The sequence below is a fragment of the Bubalus kerabau genome, chromosome 1, assembly GCF_029407905.1.
Source record: "Bubalus kerabau isolate K-KA32 ecotype Philippines breed swamp buffalo chromosome 1, PCC_UOA_SB_1v2, whole genome shotgun sequence".
NCBI lineage: Eukaryota > Metazoa > Chordata > Mammalia > Artiodactyla > Bovidae > Bubalus > Bubalus kerabau.
This window is the reverse complement of record NC_073624.1, coordinates 177,205,196-177,226,375: the sequence shown is the minus strand read 5'-3', so window position 1 is coordinate 177,226,375 and position 21,180 is coordinate 177,205,196. Positions and strand designations below refer to the sequence as shown.

Genomic DNA, 21,180 nt, shown 5'->3' with positions numbered 1-21,180 from the left:
GTGGGATTTGGCAAACAACAGAAGACAATTTAAAGACAATTAGTCCTTGATGCTTTGAAGAAAGAAAAAATTAACACGTTATCCTGTTTCCTCCCCAAGGTTCAGTTAAAGGCAGAAGTTGAGTTTCCAGAGCCATTTGCTAGGAATGTGGGGAACAGAGAGCTCACAAAGCAAAAAGGAGAGGAACAGGGGCACAAAAGAACAACAGCAGGTGTAGCATGGCCACAACACACCCCCCTCCAATCCAGGCCACCTCCGTGTAACTGGCTCCATCCTGCCACCTTTCCCTGCCCATGCTCTGGGTGACAACAAGGATGCCAGTACCAGAACAGGTACTGCAGCAAGCCAATTCTTCTCAGAATCTGACCAACCACGTCTGCTGAACCTACTGGGTCGGTCTGGCCGACCAAGCCTGAGGAGGGAGGGCCTGGACCACCAAGTGACCCCACTTCAGGTCTCCCGAAGCAAGGGCAAACTGCAAGCAACCCTCCACTTCTATTTCAATCTCATCACACAACATGTCCCAGAATCGTAGTATCAAAAAAACCAGTTACTATTTAATTCAGTCAGCACCTCTCCTCTCTTTCCCCACTTCCATTCATCAGGACTGCTAAAACCCCTCACTCAAGGATACTGGAGTTTGGCTCCACCCTCCCATCAATCCACCCTTACAGGAGCAACACAGGAGGAGACCTGGAGGAAGGCAGCCCTGGACCCTGCCCAGGTTACTCACAGGGAGGTTTAGCTTGACGGCATCCACAGGCTGCTGGAAAGGCCACGCAAACTGGTGTTTCCATAGTGTCTTGAGCACCACTTTGAGCAGATATTGCAGTTGGTTGGTCTGCCTCTTGGGCTTGTTGGGGTTGGAAGTCTCCGGAGGAGGGGGGTTGGTGCTGGCTGTGTTGGCTTGCTGGGGTTGGGCCTGGGCCTGCGTTGTAGACATCTGGGTAGTTTCTAGTCCATCCCCCATTACTGGCAGATTTCTCAATCTCGTCCCAGGGCCGCTCTCCGCAGACATGCTACTGATCCCATCACATTCTTCACCGGGCAATCTACAAAGGAAAAGCCACTGTCAGAGATGAGGCAGCAAAGCGGAGCCATTCACAATGACACAGCCCCGAGGGCTGTGGCCTCCAAAGGCTGAGCCCCTCTGATGAAGACCAACTGGGTGGGCTGCAGAGACACTCCAGGCACTGACTAAAAGGGCCCCACTGTCTGCTCCCCTCAAAGATTCATCATCCAGTAGGGAAGAGAACCAGGAATCAACTTTGAGGGCCAGGCCATGGAGTCTAGAGTCAGCCAGGGGCTGAAAGGGGCTGTGGGAGCTAAGGAGTTCAGGGGAAGGTGGATACAATAAACAACAAACCAAGTTTTCACCTCTGAGTTTTTAGTGGGCACTGTGAGAGAGGATGATTTACAAGCCTCAAATTATCTCTTCATTAAAATTTTTGTTTATATTTGTGGCTTATGAAACATCTAGCCATGTCAGTAATTGCACTTGGTGAGTGGGGGCCAAGCAGGAAGGCCAGACTGCCTGAACCTTTTTTAGCCCACACAATCCGCTGCTGAGTGCTCACTTACGAAAAATATTTCTTGGTAACTTACATAATGTAGGTTTGGAGATTAAAGAAATACCACACGGTAACTGCTGATAACATAAAAATGAATCCATACTTGACCTACTGTTTTATTAACCAGCTTTTCAAAGTTTGTTTATAAAGGGATAGAGGGGCACTTCCTGTGATTCTCTGGGGGCTTGGGGTGGGGGACAGCACGTGACCCCCCCACCCCAATCAGTGCCTTATTAGCACTCTGTCTATGCACTGCCCCCAACAACCCCTGCTTCAAGCCATACTATGGACATTCTTGCAACGCTGGCTTTGTGCACCTGTCCAGTTATTCTATAGGACAACCACAGGGCAGTGGGTTCATGTTTTTAATGTCAAATGGCCCCTCAGAAAACACAGTAACCCACTCCTTACTCTTCACGCTTTTAATGAGAAGAAACATCTGCTTAAAAGCATATTGATCATTTGCACTCTTGTGCAGTACTTTTCTGACACTTTACTACTAGCAAGAAGGAACAATCAGAAAGTGAGGCAGGAGCTGCTTCCATGTAACAAGCAACTCCAGTAATAAACCCAGGAGTTCAGTGAGGGTAAGCTGAGGAAGTCAGGCAAGGGCTTAGGCAAAGAGGGACGACAGGACTCTGGCAGGCAGAGGGGACAAGAAAAAAAGGGGCAAGCTGTTTGGCTCTGTCCCAGCTTTCTTTCTGGAAGATGCTCAGCACATACTAGGCATTCTGGTTCAGTCCAAGTGTAATTTAAAACAAGGTTTTCACAATGGTTTCCATAAATGCAGTTCTGGCCAAATGTTACTGCTGTTATTCTGTCACTAAGTCATGTCTCTTTGTGACCCCATGGACTACAGCAAGCCAGGCTCCTCTGTCCTCCAGTATCTCCCGAATTTGCTCAAATTCAAGTTTACTGAGTCGGTGATGCTATCTAACCATCTCATCCTCTGCTGCCCCCTTCTCATTTTGCCTTCACTCTTTCCCAGCAAGAAGGTATTTTCCAATGAGTCAGCTTTTCACATCAGATGGCCAAAGTATTGCAGCTTTAGCTTCAGCATTAGTCCTTCCAAGGAAGGACTGGCAAATCACCGAATTTTTAAATGCACAAGGTGAGAACTCACTACATAAAAGCAACTCAGTAGTGAAGTCCGTCATGGCGGGGAGGGGGTGGAGAGCTGAACCTCTTGGTCTGAGGCCTGACAAAGCCGACACGGCCAGGGAGACCGCTTTCCTCCCAGGGTGCTCTTGCTGACTACAGACCTAGCTATCAAGTGGCTAGAGAATCCAAGAAGAGAGCGCTGCTCTGAAGAAAAGGCTGATGCGGGGGCAGGAACCCACGTGGGGAGCCCATGGCCATCACATGGCAGACTGTGGATCCTAGGAATCTGAATCCTTGTTTGCTTTAAGAGGAAGAATTGTTCTCTACCCCCTTTCACCATATAGATATAAAACTTAAGAGTAAAAGTGAATGTGAAGTCACTCAGTCGTGTCCGACTCTTTGCGACCCCATGGACTGTAGCCCACCAGGCTCCTCCGTCCATGGGATTCTCCAGGCAAGAGTCCTGGAGTGGGTTGCCATTTCCTTCTCCGGGGGAATCTTCTCGATCCAGGGATCAAACCCAGGTCTCCCGCACTGCAGGCAGACGCTTTAACCTCTGAACCACCAGGAAAGAGTGCCATTTGCCTATTCTGAGATGGGATACCAATCACTCAAACAAACAAAAATCCATCACTCTGAATAAGTGATTCATCATTTAACTCACAGGAAAGGTCAACACTGTTAGTGCTAGAGGAAGGGTGTGTTACAGCAGTGCCAGTCAGGTGTCTAGAGGTGGTCATGCGTCTATTCAATGATGTCCAGCTGCTCCCAATATGCTAGTAAGACTTTAAGGTTTATGCCCTCCAGCTAACTTCCAAGACCCAAGAAGGAAGGGACAGCTCCTACAGCAACCTCTAAGTTCTCTACAAGGAGAACACCAACCCAGTTCTAACAACGCTTACAGGAAAAAGCGTTTTGCAGGTGCAAAGCTGATTCCTGGTACCTCTCCTGCACATATGGTGCTGGAGATGGAGAAGGGGCACCCAGAGTTAAAACCAGATAGGTGTCCGGCATAAAAGTGTGATGGAGACTGATGGGCCAGCAGCCTGCGGAAAGCATCCTCCAAGCCATGACAGCAGTGTGCTAGGAGCTGAGGCCCACGAAGGGGCATTTCCAGAAGCAACTTAATCTGCTGGTGGGCCAGTGAACACTGCAATAGCACAACAAGCTCTCAGGACCACAGCTACTGAAATACGATAGTTTCCAAAGGCAGATGTGACAGGACAGGCCTGCCTCAGGCGCTGAGGATACAAGGCACTTTCCTTTCTCCACCAAGCGGACTTCTGGTACAAGAATGGCCAGAACTAAGGGCCATGTGGTCCTGAAAACGTGTCATGCAATGAGCTGTGGTGGGACAGTGGGGATGGAGATGCTCCTAATGGGAGGGAGGTACATAAAGCACACCGGGCTGGGAGCCTGGAGAGGACGGGGTGGACACTGGAGCCTTAAGGTGAGTAAACACACCCCAGTGAAAGGAGGAAGGTCACATACAGATTCAGGGAGGGGAAGCCTCCAAAGGCTGGGTGGGATAAGGTGTGGAGTCATCAGAAAGAGTGCTCAGAGAACAGAGGTGGAGAGGACAAGGGCTTAGGCTGAATCACCCAACACTGAGTGTGACTCGGGAGGAAGGGAGGAATCTGGCTGAGAGCATGTCACTGCTGACCTCAGGTGAAGCAGGATGTGGAGGGCGGCCCCCTGGAAGCTGCATTTGGCCGCGTGTGGAACCTTGCACACAAAAAGCATGCCTTCACTCCTGAAGTGAGTGACAAGGAAGAGAGAAGAAATTTCTCTAGTTCTGAGGTTTAGCTGATAAAAGAATGGGACCTCAATCTCACAGAAGCTAGGTCTTACAGCCACCCGCAGAGTAATAAGGCATGGCAAAGTTCAGGCAGGCGAGTTCACAGAACTGCGTCCCTGATGGCAGCAGGCGAGTGCAGACTGCCTTTAGGTAGCTGCCATTTACTTACTTATTCCCCTCTTCATTTCTTTTTATTCTTACCCCAGCAGTGATAAGAAAAGCTCCTGTTTGTACCAGTGTTAAAGGTTGTACTTAGAGGTGTCAGCAGACAATAATACTATTTTCTGGATGAAATTTAACAACACTGTTTTGCTCTCATGGTTTCTAATGTTACTGAATATCCACGCGTGACTCCTGATTTAGTTTCCTTTCAAAATAAAGGTACTACAAACAAAACAGTAAACTAAAAAAAAAAAAAAAAAAAAAAAACCACACAGTAAAGGATACAAGTATCAAGATAGGACATGACAAAAATAAAGTAGGAGTTGTAAGGGCAACCTGGTCTTGCCCTGTGATCCTCTTCAGAGGGGAGCCAGGCGAGACCTACTGCAGGTTCCCGGTGGGGAAGCCAGTGAAAGTCGCTCAGTCGTATCCGGCTTTTTGCGACCCAATGGACTATACAGTCCATGGAGTTCTCCGGGCCAGAATACTGGAATGTGTACATGTTCCCTTCTCCAGGGGATCTTCCCAACCCAGGGATCAAACTCAGGTCTCTGGCATTGCAGGTGGATTCTCTACCAGCTGAGCCACCAGGGAAGCTCAAGAACACTGGAGTGGGTAGCCCATCCATTCTCCAGCGAATATCTTCCCAATCCAGGAATTGAATTGGGGGTCTCCTGCATTGCAGGCAGATTCTTTACCAGCTGAGCTACTAGGGAAGCCCGGGGAAGCCAGTAGGCTAGGAAAATGTGCAGGAAACTGCTGGAAGAGTGAGGGAAGATGGAGAGGCATCCCCAAGACGGCGGAGACTATGCAGCGTTCCCTCGAAGCCCTCCACAGGTAAGTGAATGGAGGTAATCATTTACTGGGCAGAAACAGAAACTGGGGTTTTGGGCCAATACGGGGGAGACAGAAGGACAAATGACACAGGCAACACACCAGCTGGCCAGGAGCCTTTAGTTTGGTGGCCACAAGCAAGACACACAGAGATATAGGATATGCTGAGTGCGGGACATAAGCATTGACAGAGGGGCAGCACACAGATAAGGAAATATGTCAGTGGGATCTAAGAACACATGGAGAATAAATTTATTAAAAAAAAAAAAAAAAAGAACACGTGGAGTTGGCTGGGGGAGGGTTTCTATGCAGCAGGACCAACATGTCCAGAGGAGCACAAGGGGACTAATGTTAACTGTGACCCATGATGAAGGGAGGAATTAAGCTATGAGGATAAAGATTGATGCACAGTCTGGTTTCTCCTCTTAGATGTCTCCCAGAAAGAAGCTCTCGAATTACACAGCCAAGCCCGAGCCAGGTGAGTTACAGCAGGCAAGGGACAGGAGCCACCCCACCCTGAAGGAGACAGTCTGGCTCTAGGGCAGTGGAGCTCTATGGGCTACAAGAATGCAAGCCGCCAGAGGGTGGAGCCAAGCACATCCCACCAGGAGGAAACAGCCCCATGTTTTCCATTAAGTAATGACATTCTGGAAATCTTCAAGCAGTGTCCCCAAGGCAAGAGGGAGTCAAAGTAAATGACTTCTAAAGCTTCAGGGCTGGGCTGTGCCTTTTCTCTTTTCAAGTGGACTCTCAGCAAAGTCAAAGCACAGTGGGCTCTGGACACAACCATTTTCCTTCACCTTCAAGCCAGGCCCACAGGGGCCTTTGGGCCAAGGAAGTTAAATTTCCTGCTCAAAAAAATGAATACTTTTTCTACAGAAAATCTGACCCTTTAACCTTGAGTCATCTCTATTTTAAACCAGTATGTCTATGACAGAAACCAAAACATCCTTTCAAGCCTGTAAGAACTGGGCAAGTACACTCCTTAGGAAACTTTCAGAAGCCATTCATTCATACTGTGGCAAGAACACCAGGGAAACCAACAAGAATCTCTAATCTGTTATGGGCCAAGAGAGGCACTGGTGAGCAGCGCTGTGTGAGAGCCAGGATGCCTTTTCTAAGGTACAGATCCAACTGGGTTGCCATCTCAAGTACATTGGTCCCACAGTAGTCACCCCTAGCCTGCACTGTCCCAGCGCCTAGTATCAATACTCCGAACAACACGGTGGCCACAATGGGCCCCTTCTCTTGTCACCTTTACAACTTTCATTTGCTGTATCTGGCGCTTCCCTGATCTGTCTCATGGTTTTGATGGTCAGCCTCCCCATACATGCAGCTGCGAGCCCTAGGGCCATCTTTACTTCACTCTTGTCCTCCTAACACACAGCAGGTATTTACTGAATGACTCAAGTACTGACGTCACCCTACACTGACCACACACAATGGTCAGTTACTCTGGGGCTTCTAGCTCAGTTTCAAAACTCTGGAAAAGGAAACCAGCTAGCATTCTCACATGGAAAATGTGACTCCTATAGTCTCACTTGCTCAGCCAATGCATCCCATCTGAGTTACAAGCCATGCTTGGGGACTCTGTAGTCCACATGATGTCCTCCGAGTGATTAAGCAACACTTGGGCGAGTACTGTGAAAAAGAATGGCAGGGTTGCTGTGACCACCGACACCAAGGATGGGCACGCCTGTGGTGGGGAAGGTGGAGAGAGACAAGGCTTGTGATGGCCTGGGGAAGGTGCCACTGACACAGTAACACAGGCACAGGCCTGGAGGCAGGAGAGACACCAGTGCACGTGCAGAGCCGAAAGGAGGACACACAGGAGCATGTGGCCACGCTGGCCTCGTGTCCTCCCTAAGTCCCTGACTGCGGGGCAGGGAAGACAGCGAAAGGGGCAAGGGAGGTGGAAGAGGCACTGAGGTCTGATTCTAGGGACGCCGGGAGGTAAAGACTATAAAGAATCTCATTCCTGCCTGGAATATAGTTTCATCCTCAACTATACCTGCACACCGCAGCATGCTGTTTACAGATGCAGAAGATGGGATGCGCAGGGACAGGGTAAATCACGAGTGTGAACACAGGGTGGCTCTCTGTCTGCCCCTGAGTCCTACAGGAAATGAACAGCTCTCAGCACCAGAGCTCTCTTTAGAGAGAGGAGGCTGAAAAGTCAAACTTATCAATCTGCAGATATGGAGGAATTTATTAATTAAATTCTCATGACAAAGTATAAATGGCCTTCAACTAATTCAACCAAAGTTTTACAGCTGAAAGATTCAAAAATGCTGTCCCCTGATTCCACACTCACCTGTGGCTGAGAGGCAGGAGCCACCAGGTACTGAGCTGAGACAGGGGAAGGTCAAGGGACAGGAAGAGGATTTCACCTATTGTTTTCAACCCAAAGAAGGCTGAAAGACCCCACAGGGTGTCCAATTCGGGATCTACTCCCAACAGTTATCTTACAGCATGTTCCCAGTTTAGAGGAAGATGAAAAAGATGAAGAAAACCTGGATGGTCAGTGTCCTGGTTCAAAGACTGACTGCTGAGGCACCACAGAGTGTCACAGTGGGAACTATCAGTGCAAGGTAATTGATAATGTTACACCCTACTACATTCAACAATGTCCCATCTTCCAAAGCCTGCATTCAGCAGTTACTGTCATAAAAAAAGCAAATACAGCTGGTCCTTCTTATCTGCAGATTCCACCAACAGCAGATCAACAATATTGGGGGGGGGGGGAATATTCTAGAAAGTTCTAAAAAGCAAAATTTGAACTGGTATGCACTGGCAACACAGAATTTACACCGTCTAAATTACTTTCATAATGTTTACTTGCATTAGCTATAAATAACCTAGAGACGATTTAAAGTATAGGAGAGGACACACAGTTGGTTATATGCAAACACTATGCCATCAAATTTTCTTTATTGGAGTCTAGCTGATTTACAATGTTGTGTTAGTTTCTGTTGTACAACAAAGTGAATCAGTTCCATTTATACGTATACCAACTCTTTCTTAATACTGATTTCTTGGCTGTGTTGGGTCTTAGTTGCAGGACACAGGTCTTTCATCTTCACTGCAGCATGTGGGATCTTTAGTTGCAACGTGCAAACTCCCAGCTGAGGCATGTGGGATCTAGTCCCCTGATTAGGGAACAAACCTGAGCTCCCTGCATTGGCAGTGCAGAGCCCAAGCCACCGGACCACCAGGGAACTCCCTGACGCTGCTTTAGACTCTTTGCCTGTAAAGGTCATTACAGAGTACTGAGTAGAGCTGTGTTGCACAGTGGGTCCTTAAAAGTTCTCTATCTTCTATAGACCAGTGCGTATGTCATTCCAAACCTTCCAATCTAACCCTCCCCCCCTCCCCCCACTGGTAACAGTGTTTTCTACATCTGTGATTGGATTTGTTTTATAACTAAGTTCACTTGTATCAATTTTTTTGGATTGCACGTACAAGTGAAATGATATGTGCAATGATCATATGATATTCGGTTTTTTTCTGACTTACTTCACTCAGCATGATAATCTCTAGTCTGTCCATGTTGCTGCAATGTAAGAGACTCGAGCACCTCTGGATGTGGGTGCCTGGCCAGTGGGTGTGATTGTGTGGCCGTGTGTCCTAAAACGGAATCCTCAACAGATACCAAGGGACGGCTGTACCATGTAAAATTCAACACAGGATAGACAATGTGGGTGACAGATGTCTTAAGGTTCTAGTTCTAAGGTTTAAGGAGTTGTGCTGTAGCCAACAGGCACACATATTCCATAAGCAACTGGCTGTAGTAATGCAAGAATATAATATTTTTTCCTTTCAATTCATGTATTTTCTTCAAACAGGTGTAAACTGTTGTTGGGATATTAGTACTTACTTTGCTGTTTGTACCTAACTATCCAATAACAAGCTTGTTAGGTATTCCTTGTGGCCTAATATCATGGTTAAAAAAAGTGATATGCTACTATTGCCGTGAACTAAAGTATGGGAACCTCTGGGTTGACTCATAAAAGTTAAAATGTCAATTCTATTTATTTTTGTCTGCACTGGGTTTTCATTGCTGCTCGCAGGCTTTCTCTAGTGGCGAGAGGGGGCTAGAGTTCTGGTGTGCAGGCTTTGCGCTGCGGTAGTTTCTCTCACTGCAGAGCGTAGGCTCTAGGGCACACAGGCTTAGCTGCCTGGCAGCATGTGGAATCTTCTGGACCAGTGACTGAACCCTTGTCCCCTACACAGTGGCAGCTGTATTCTTAACCAGTAAACCACCAGGAAGTCCAAAATGCCAGTTCTTTTCCTATGTTTACAGTCCCCTGATTAATTACACCTGCTATGAAGAATATTGCTTGCTATCATTCCAATTCATCTAAGGACACTGTTTAGCAGACAATACAACTGTAATGTTTTTCAAATTTCAACAGAAATATTTTCTTTCCTGGAGATTAGTAGGAGGTGAGACAGACATGGGAGAGGCTTGGGTCTAGGCTTCTGAAAATAACTGAGAGAGGACAAGAGAAAGACTTGATTCCTGGAGATTTAGTCCCAGCTCTGTCTCTGGAGAGAGGCTGACAGTTACACTTTGTATTTGCAGTTCCACCCTAACTCCTGGCCTCCCAGAGGGCCCACAAGCCCAGTGACCCCACCTTGACTCCTTCCCGTCCATTCACTCGCCTCTGAATTAAAGTGACAAAGCACATAGGCAGTAAGATGCCAGAGAAGGCAGGAGCAGTGCAGGTTAACTGGGAAGCCTCACAAACTCTCCTGTGAGATACAGTGACGATACTCAACATCTGTGCTGGGACCTAGAAAAGCCTGTCAGCAGATAACTGCTGCTTCCTGGGCTGATGCCCTGTACTGATCACTCACTTAATCCTCAAGGCAAGCATACAAGGGAGGTGGTGGCATTACCACTTTCATCGTCCTGGCAACAAAGCAGCATAATGGGTGGTGGTCTGGTCAGCAGGAGGTCAGCCAGGGCTGTGCGTCTCTTGAGTGCTCTGTTTCACAGCTGCTTCTGTTCATGAAGCCCAGGGGCAAAGGCCCAGTCAACTGCTGGGCCCAGAAAGTGTGGTTTGGCTGAGGGCACCCCATTTCCATATCCTGGCATGTTATTTCTTAAAAAATTTATTTGAGCTGTGCTGGCCCTTCGTTGCTGCATGGGCTTTCTCTAGCTGAGGCAAGCAGGGGCTCCACTCTGGCTGTGCTGTGCGGGCTTCTCACCGCAGCGGCTTCTCGTTGTAGCTCCCAGGCTCTAGAGCACTGGCTCTATAGTGGTGCCACAGGGGCTTGGTTGCTCTGTAGCATGTGGCATCTTCCCAGATCAGCGACTGAACCTGTGTCTCTTGCACTGGAAGGCGAATTCTTTAGCACTGAGCCACCAGGGAAGCCCTTGGCATGTATTTTAATCAACAGACTTGCGCTCTCTGCAGCAGCAGCTGAATGTCACATGACCCTCAAGTAAATGAGGTTAGCTTCCGAAGAATTAAACCCCTGCAAATGTACCAAAGTCAAGGTAACTCTCACAGCACCTGGCCATCTGTGACTTGGACAACATCATAGGTAAAATCAGCAGCACACTCCCCTGCTGATGCCATGGGGAGCAGGGTCAAGGGGAGTGGAGACCAAATTATTTATGCTTCCCAAGCAGTAAAGGGCTGGAGGGGCTGTGGCTTTAACTGGTTTCATGCCAAGAAAAAAAGCAGGCCAATGCCAGATGACCCCAGCATCTCTTGAAAGTATAAGCTGACAGTAGCATGCACCCTTCAGACAAAGGAGATTCCCTCCTCACTACTACAAGGCTCTTCTATAAGAAGGAGACACAGAAGGCGATAGGGGACCTTGATTCTGGTTAAAAAAAAACAAAACAAAACAAAACAAAAAACCTGGCAATTTCTCAATACTAGTTAATGTGCAGCAAATCGTAGCCTGTCCTAGGAACACTTTGCTGAAATGTTAGTTACAATGGTTATGGAACACCAATATCAGAAAGCATGTTCCTCCTGGTCCCAGAGGAGAAGCTGCTTCCTGTTCACAGTGAAGGCCCGTTTCTCTGTGCGATCTGTGTCGGTGGGGAAGCACAAACAGGATTCCTCTTCCATCTGACCGGCTCAGACGGCTGGTGAGAACAGCAATCATGTCATCAGCCAGACTGAGGTGTCTGGAGGCTGGCCAGTGGCTATGCACTGAGGAAGCTCTTAGAAGCCTTAATCCTCCTCCCTGCAGCTTGAACATGTCCTGACCCCTGGACTTGCCAAACAGGGCCCCATCACCTCAGAATCAAAGCTGGCAGCTGCCTTGAGCCCAGCAGCTCCAGGTGGAAATGAGTCAGCCATGCTGCTAAGCGTGCACAGACTCACTCATACTCTCTGTCCCCCACTGGAGGGAACCAGGCCCATGAGGACCCTGCAGCCGGAAGACCAGGACCCAGAAGGCTGGGCAGGCCACAACCCCGCCAATCAGAAAACCACTTGCTCTGCTTTAGAAACCAATCAGCAGAAACATTACATTAGGGGCAGTGAAAAATGTGTACCATCTTTAGCTTCCCTATGAAAGCTGCCAGCAGCTGGAGGTCCAATAAAAGGCTCCATTGTTACATACGGCTTACATCATGGCGTTGATGGTTAAATCTGGACAGATGATTTGTGAATTTAAAGTGTTCCTGAGATGCGCATGCAGTTAAAAAGAAAACAAAACTTTGATGTGGACAAGACTAAAACTACTAAAACATACATCAGCAGGGGGAGGCTAATTTTTCCCAGAGAGTAAATACAGCCAGCTATGCAGGATAAACAGTCTTTGTAACACTTCATTCTGCTGTTGCTGTATCATGAAAGCGGCCTGCTGACAATCCTGGGACGAGGAACTGTGGCTGTGTGTCAGTAAAATTCAGACTAGTCGGCAGGCCTTAGTTTGCAACCCCATTTCATAAATTTCTAGACTTTGTGTCAAAATGAAGGAACTCTTAAGTGACATGAGTGCTATGTTAGAAAAGCAGAATACACAATTACAGATGAAATTAGGTAAAGACAGACAACTGGGTGTGTACCCGAAACCATAAAATGGAAGTGAGACATGGTGGCAGCTCTGTGGATGACTATACCTACTGCTGCTGCTAAGTCGCTTCAGTCGTGTCCGACTCTGTGTGACCCCATAGACGACGGCAGCCCACCAGGCTCCTCCGTCCCTGGGATTCTCCAGGCAAGAACACTGGAGTGGGGTGCCATTGCCTTCTCCGTGACTATACCTACTTACATTTAAAAACCAACCAACCAACAATATGCCCCCCCTCTCACAAGTCCCCACTGACCTCTGCTGAGGTGGTGTTTTGATCTGTCTGCCTCTTTACCTGGTAAGCTGGCCTCCAGACACTGCTTCTCAAAGCAGCCTTGACCTGCCCAAGTCTGCAAATCAGAGGCTGGAAGACTGACAGAAACACAATCTGCCATTAATTCAAACTCTCCACTCCCACGGACCTAGGTCTAAGGTTGTGCCCTTCATAGGTAAGGTAAGAGAGATACTTTCTTCTGGTTGCCTCTTTTAAAGTTATTACTCCTACTATTCTATCTGCCTTTACTTTTAAACCTTTTATTTTTAGTGATTTTATTTTCCAAAAGAGCTGTTCTGATGTATGTAACACTAAGATTAACCCACACTACAACACGTAATGCCAACAGAACAGACTCGTCTCATGCAGAAAACTCCTGCTCGCTTTGAGAGGTGGACTCCAGTATGGCCAGAGACATGCAGATCGCAAAGCCAAGGCAGGCAGAGAGGTCAGGCACTTCCTCTGCCTAGATTCGAGTTTCCCAGTAGGAAGGAAGCATAGGGAACAATGCAGAATTGAATAATCTGCAAGGCAGCAAGAATGAGAGATGGTGTTCATTTCACAACACAGAGAAAGTACTGAAACGAGGAAAATGTCTGAGAAGTGAGAAACTAGGATTAGCCAAACAAGGCTGACGTAGTGTTGTGGGTGACCTCCATGTAGACCATAAAGCTTCTGAGGGTGATGCTACACTGGTTCTCTGGAACTGTCACATTGATTCTCTATAACCCTCCCATTTCCAACAAAAAGATAAAAAGCAAGTTCATGATCCTCATGAACAAAATTTAAAACTAAAACTAGTACAAGAAAGACAACTGTGGTGTTTCTAGAACACCAAACACCAGGAAAACATGTTAGTGTTAACCTTCAAGCTAGTGGTCAAAGTCGAGCTGTTTGGGAATTTGGGAGGCCAAGAGGAAGGTATGAAGTGCAGATGATGAACCACCTGCAACAGGCAAAAGGAAGCACCACACGGGGGAGAGGCAGTCTACTGTCTGTGGCTGAAATGTTCCAGAACATGCCAGCTCACAGGCACACAGGTCTGCTTTAAGTGGCAACAGCAACATCCCAACCAACTTTCCCACAAAGTCATTCCCTGAAATGAGAAGCAGCCTCCACAAGAAGGCCAAGCTAACAAGGTTGGAGATATCCCACAAAAGCCTATCATGGCGCTGAGCTTCTCTCCAAAGCAGCAGAATGTAAGCTGAGAGGGAGACTCAAAACCACACTTAACTCGGACTTCCCTGGTGGTCCAATTATGACGATGCTCCCAACACAGAGGGCCCAGGTCTGATCCCTAGTCAGGGAGCTAGAGCCCACATGCCCCAACTGAAGAGTTCACATGCTGCAACTAGGGACCCTGAGTGCTGCTAAATAAATATTTTTTAAAACCACACTTACTGGGGACAAATGGGGTTCAGGAAGAGGGCTAACGCCAAGAGCTTCCCAAGACACCATGACCCCAACATCTTCGGCCGTGACCACCAAGGAGGCAGGAACAGATGCATCAATCAAGGACAAGGGCACACACTGACTCGGGCTTTAGCAAAGCAGGAGAGCCTGTTTACCTTGATGAAGAGCCAACGCTTATGGGTGACCTCTTCTTTAATGATACTACCCTCTGACCTTCACTGTGAAGCTGAACTTTAAAAGAAAAATCTCAGAAAAAGGAATTATCTGTCATTAGCAGGCACTCTCAAGAAGAGGATCCAGCTAGGATGACCTGTTTCCCTCACCTTTCACCAGGTACAGAACTCAAATAATAGTGAGAGCTGACAGTGTCTGAACTAGACATCCACTGCCAAGGCTACAGTAAAGGCTGGTGCTCTGAGAGTCAAGCTGCCCCAGGGAAATAGGCCGAGGGGCCCTGGCCTCCAAAATGCACTGATTTCCAGACAGGTGCTTCTCTCAGGCAAGGGCAAGCCACTTCCATGCACTGCAAGGAGGTCTCTACCCTCAGGAAACATCCAGTGTTGACTTTTGCCCTCACAATCTCACCACGTCAGCTTGAGAAGGATGTGTGGATTTAAACAACCAACCTCCTCTCAATCTCAGTTACTTTCGGAGTGCAAAGCCAATCAAGGACAAAACTCAACACTGCTTTAGATGAGAACAGCAAGGGAAGCGCAAAAAAAAAAAAAAAAAAAAAAAAGGTGACAGAGATCTGTTTCTTTGTAAAAACTGATGTTTTTGTTTGTCATTAATTCCACCTAACTTCCACCAAAAGCTGATTCACAGAAGTCAAGTGCCCCAACTCTGACAGACAGGAAGGTGGATACAGGTGCTGGAGAGAAAAAGGTCAAACCTCACCAGGCACATATGATCTCTTCAGCCACTGTGCTCTGGGCAGGGGGGTCTTGCCACAGGCAGTGCTCTGCCCTGGGGAACCTCAGCTGCAGCAGAATCTCACAGGCTCAGATCTTGTTGCACAGCCCAAGTTTACTCCCTGCTAGACACAATCAGGTCAGCTTGTCCCCAGTGTCCACTTAGGAAAGTAAGGGTTGCTCACTGGTGAGGAGCTCTCAGCCCATCAGAAGCCAAAACCCCTGCCCCAGTGCATAGATTACCACACTCCCAATAAACCCATGGTATTTTCTGGAACTCTCTGCCACTTTTCTATTACTATCAGGAAAAATATTTAAGGATGTGGAACTAACATACACCCCACATGAAGCTTCAAACCAAGGTCCAGTGCACAGAATGACTGAATAAAAAAATGTGTGCACACACGTCTCTGGCTGGGAATGCCAACTGCATTCACTGGATTTAGTAACTGGTTTCCCCAGTGCATGGGGAAAGCTGGAGACCCACATGCTGGGCAGACTGAGGCCCGTGGCCCTTCCCCATCTCTCCACATAACTCTCTGGAATCCTGAGTTCTTCTAGACTCCATGCCAGGTATGTCTCACCCAGAAGAGAGCAAAACTGAACAGGGCCAGTGACCCCACTATCTTCTCCAGGGTCTCAGTGCGCTCCCACCAATGATCCCCACAACTTTGTGCAGCTTCAGACCTGGGGCCAAGAGCTAGACAGAAGAGGAGCAAAGAAGTGTTCTCCACCCGTTTAACCAGGAACACAGATGGGCTGCCATGTAATTCCCATCCCCCACATGCCTTACACAGATGAGATGTGGCTGGGCCCCTTCCCTCCACCAGTCTAACACTCAGTGGAGAAGCAAAGGCTTCAAGAGGTGTGCCCAGGGCTTAGGTGCTCCCAGGCCTTATTAAGACAGAAGGACAGAAGTGAGAAAGAGAATCCAGCTGAGAATTCACAAAAAAAAAAAAAAAACAGCAGGGCCCAAAAGTTTTCAGGAGTCTCCAGAAGTCAGAGAAGGACCTGGTAGAAGATGGCAGTGCAGGCTGCCGCACAGAGGAAAAGATTCTTCACTCCTACATCCTATCTACATGTGTCTGACAGAAATAAATGTGACCATTCAAGCACCTTCATTTTCTTGTAGCCAGATTATAATGCTAAAAGGTGAAGTTAACAGTATATTTTGTGGAACCCAATATACTCAAAATTCCATTTCAATGTGTAACCATAAGAGAATCTGAGACATTTTACATTTTTCATACTAAATGTCTTAAATTGGTGTGTACTCCACACCTTCAGCACATCTCAATTCAGGAGCTAAATTTTCATTCAAAATATTTGATCTGTGTGTACATTTTATAAAATTTGACGTTTAAAGCAGATTCACGGACTTCCCTGGAGGTCCAGTGGTTAGGGCGCCAACCTTCCATTCACAGGGCACGGGTTCAATCCCTGGTTGGGGAACCAAGATCTTGCATACCATGCTGCATGGCCAAAGAAAGAAAAAAATAGATGCACGTGCCCAAGATGTTCCAAACATACTTAAAGTTCTCCAAAACTAAATGGTGGCACCAGTTTTAAATTTTTAATTAGAATTCATTAAAAATTTAAAATTCAGTTCCTCAGTCGCAGTACCACATTTTGATGAGGCCTAAAAGCCTGATGAGGTTAGTACTGACCTTGACTGTAAAGATGTAGAAGGTTCCTCCTGTAGAAGCTAGGCAGGCTGGGGCAGTCATGTTAGAAACTCAGCTCTGGGGCCAAAGAGGCCAGATTACTACACATTCAGGGTTGGTTTGACCCTAGCGATTTCAAACCCATCCACCTGCACTTTACATCAACTTGCTTTTTATAAATTTAAATATATTTATTTAAAAGAAAATGCTAACATATCACATGTGATGTGTCAACCTATTTGAATGGGAGACAGACATTTTTTGAAACAACATGGGAATTCTTAATATGGAATGCAATTATTGTTGATTTTCCATAATATTTACTGTGGTTTAACAGGACAATGCAATGCCCTTATTTTAAAAAAAATAATAAAAACTTCAGTAGCCTTTTATATTATTTATCCTTTTATTGTGGCAAAATACACATAACATGAAATTTACCATTATAACCATTTGCAAGGTGGCTCAGTGGGTAAGGAATCCACCTGCAACGCGGGAGACACAGGAGACACTGGTTCAATCCCTGGGCTGGGAAGCTCCCCTGGAGAAGGGCATGGCAGCCCACCCCAGGATTCCTGCCTGGAGAATCCCAGGGACAGAGGAGCCTGGCGGGCTGTAGCCCGTGGGGTTGCAAACAGCCGGCTATGACTGGAGCGTCTGAGCACGCACGCAAGCACACAGGTGAGTGGCGCTAAGCACAACCACACAGTTGGCCAACTATCGCCACTGTCCAACTCGAGAACACTTTCCATCTTGCAAAATCGAAACTCCACGCCCATTAAACACTAACTCTCCATTTCCTCTACCCTCCAGCTCCTAGTAATCACCATTCTACTTTCCGTCTCTATGAAACCAACTACTCTCACTACCTAATGTAAGTGGAATCACAAAGCATTTGTCCTTCTGTAACTGGCTTCTTTTTCTTAACATAATGTCCTCAAGGTTCATACATGTGGCATGTATCAGAATTCCCTTCCTTTTATGGCTGAATAATATTCCATCATGTGGATAGACTGTATCTGTTCATTCATCCCTCCATGGAAACTTGGGTTGCTTCCATCTTTTGGCCATTATTCTGGCCATTATGACCAATACTTCTATGAACATGGATACACAAATATCTGCTGGGAGTCCCTGCTTTCATGAAAACACTTTTATTCTGAAAGAGATGCTTGCTGAAGTACATGAGGTGAAATATCACATCTGCAACCTACTTTCAACGAATGGGGTGTGAGGAAACCTGTGCACTGAAAAATAAAACAAACGTGGCAAAATATTAATTGGTGAATCTACTTTTTGAAGCTATGAAGAATTTCAAAAATAAAAGAAAAAGTCATTAACTTAAAAACAAGCACCAGCTGCTATGAAGAGAAAGTCCGTGTAAAAAGAAGGACAATGAAAGCAATGTTGGCATGACTACTGGCCCAAGATTCTGACTGGCATTAGAAGTGCACCAAGGGAGATTAGAACAGCTGACACTTTTTCCTCAAAGTGAACATAAGCACTGTGGGAGACTGAAAATATAACTGCGCCCCTCTCTCATGAGGACTGCTAGCCCTGGCACTCGCCAAAGTCATTGCACTTAGGGGTTAGGCATCCCACAATTTGGGAACACTAACGAGGGGTTGGAGAGCAAATTTATCATGGAGGCTACTGCAGGAACAAAGTAAGACCAGGGCGGGGCAGATGCATGCGGAGGATGGGGTCAGACCCAAAGATAATTTAAGGGGACAAATCCCAGCTGTTGAGGCCCAAAGGAAGACCAGAATTAGCTGATCAGCCATCATAAGACAAACTTGCATCTGGCTATAGGAGCAGAGCACAGCACAGCACAGCAGAGTAGCCAGGCTGAGTGAGGCCATTCAGGACACTGTGCCCAGAGATGCTGCTGCTGCTGCTGCTAAGTCGCTTCAGTTGTGTCCGACTCTGTGCGACCCCATAGACGGCAGCCCACCAGGCTCCCCCGTCCCTGGGATTCTCCAGGCAAGAACACTGGAGTGAGGTGCCATTGCCTTCTCCGGCCCAGAGATGAGAGTGCCTCAAATTGAAATCCCTGCCAGGGAGGTAGACAGAGGCACTGGAATCAGCAGCCTCCTGAATGGCGACACCACAGAAACAGGTTAGAGGCAGTAGGTGTGGGTCACGGTCTCAGGCATCATGGCTGCTCCTGGGTTTTCAATGAGGCGGTTGGCAACCTGGGGTGAGAGTAGGGGGACTCAAACCATACAGTTTTGTCCTCCCAAAGTTGAAAAATGGGTGTGAAAGGGGAGGAAGTAGAAAATACGTCAGAAAACATTAAATGTGAGATACACAAAGGCTTTTGAAGCATCAAGACACCGAAGGAGAGTTTTAGATCAAGGCAAAAAAACCAAAAGAAAATAAATTTCAAAGAAGATTCCAGAGCCTGGGCTATGATCCTGCAGGGCCCCCACGTTCCTCATAACTAGAGGGAGGGAACTAGAACACAAGTTTTAGTTATAAACTGAGCTCCTTCCCAGAGGCTGTTTTGTGAGACACAGGCAGAATTCAGCCCGTACTGACCCTGCCCTGAGCCCTCCACAAACTCGGGCGGCTCCTCCCACTAATATAAAGGAGCGCGGAGCCATTCTGCATTTCCCTTGTTCTGGCCTCAGCAGCTGGTGCTACGCAGGATCGTGTGCTGCACCAGGCGGATGTGAGGAAGTCAGCCTGTGAGGGTGGCTTCAGAATAGGGTGGAGGGCACCGACCCAGGCAGATGGAGGAAGGCAGAGCTCTGAGTCCACCCTCAACGAATGGCATGAATGAGCTCTTTCATTGGGAAAGGAGAGCGTGCAGCAGTGCCATCTGCTATGGGGAGAGAAAGGTCAGAAAACAGGCACTGCGTCCTCAGCCCTCCAGAGTCGGGTGAAAACCACCACCTGGCTCTCCACCCCGCCAAGGCTGCTGGAGCAGGCAAGGCCTGAACACGAGAAGCTGCAACATGTGAGCTACAGTCTCTGCAACAAGTGGGGGGAACCAAAGTGCAGAACCATCTCAGGATAGCTTCTTAACTTCCACCTCTGGCTGCCCTGTTCAACTCCACGTCCCCAACTCACCCCCCACCCCACCCCCATTTCTCAGCTTAGACATTAGCACCCAGAGCCAGCGAGGGTAGAGATGCTTCACCAAGATGCCTCCAAATGACTCCAGCAGAGAGCTAGGCTTCTTACTAACTTAAAATCAAAAAATAGGCAAGCATTTCCCCAACCCCAAACTGCTAACAGGATAGCTCAAGCTGATGAAATCAAGAGAATGGAAGCTGGGAAAGGTGTGGTTTGTGGAGGCCACTGCTCTCTCCCCCTGGGGCACCACCAATTGCCAAGACCATATCCACAGAGAGAGGAAGGCCCAGGGCACACTCTCTCCATATGCCACCGCCACCTCAGCAAGGGGTTCAGGTCAAGGAAAGCTTCCTGAGGAAGGAATTCACATTTTTATTTTGTCTCTTGGAGAGGCAAGATAAGTTAAGTTAAAATCACCTATCTCCAGGCTCAGGCTGGGGTAGAGAGTTACATGCTTGAACACAAGAATCCCCAATGATAGAAGCCTCTAAACAAAGTTTTGAAACCCAGAGAATGGACATTTTACCGAAGACCCATTTTGGATTAAAAATAAGCTTCCATCAACACCCCCACCACCCACCCAAATGACATTTAAAACCAGACTAACTTGACTGCCATGCAGATTGATTATTGGAAGTGGACTCAAATGAAGTCAATGTTGAAAATTTGGTGCTGGACCATTTAAATTCTCTTCAAACTGCAACAAACTTATAATGGTATTTTCGATGTGCCTTCACTAATCCTGTTACCATGTTGAAGCACAAAAATAGAATCTGTTCCCTTGGAGTTCACTGGTTGCCATAGGAATGGCATCAAAATGTATTATACTTTCAGGTGTAGAAATACACCATAGGTGCTTAAGAAGAAAAACCCTTATCAAACCCAGTTCAAACTCAAATCCCTTTAAAAATAAATGGGTACAAGTATACCAAGAACACGACTCAAACCGATGTGCTCCAGGTCTGGGGAAGAAAGGGAAATTTCACTCAACACAAACATAGAACACCAGGCCTGTGAAAGACCCTCCCATGAAATACAGCCAACCTGGCCCGACTATCCTCCTGACCAGGACCCTCCACACCCTGTCCCCAGCCTGGGCACACACACCAGAGGCAACAGAGCTCATACACACACATTCCCACTCCAAGCCCAGTCTTCTATTATTCTTGATTTATTCCATTTTTATATGGACCCATATTTGAAAGCATAAGCTTTAACTCCCAGTGGATTCAACTTCCCTAGTGAGTTAGGCTCACTTCCTCTAGTGAGTAAGGACAGAGATATAAGCTATTATGGATCTGACTTCAACCCAAGGCATGATTTGAAA

General features: G+C 47.3%; 1 protein-coding gene across 1 annotated transcript in view; it reads right to left on the bottom strand.

The window, feature by feature from the left end:
• The window catches only part of BRD4 (bromodomain containing 4), an 87,622-nt gene that overhangs the window by 32,611 nt on the left and 33,831 nt on the right, over positions 1-21,180 (bottom strand). The window contains exon 2 of the mRNA XM_055542338.1: positions 734-1,052. Within this exon, the coding sequence (XP_055398313.1) occupies positions 734-1,018 (285 nt within the window). The 5' untranslated portion in view covers positions 1,019-1,052. The remainder of the gene's footprint in view (positions 1-733; positions 1,053-21,180) is intronic.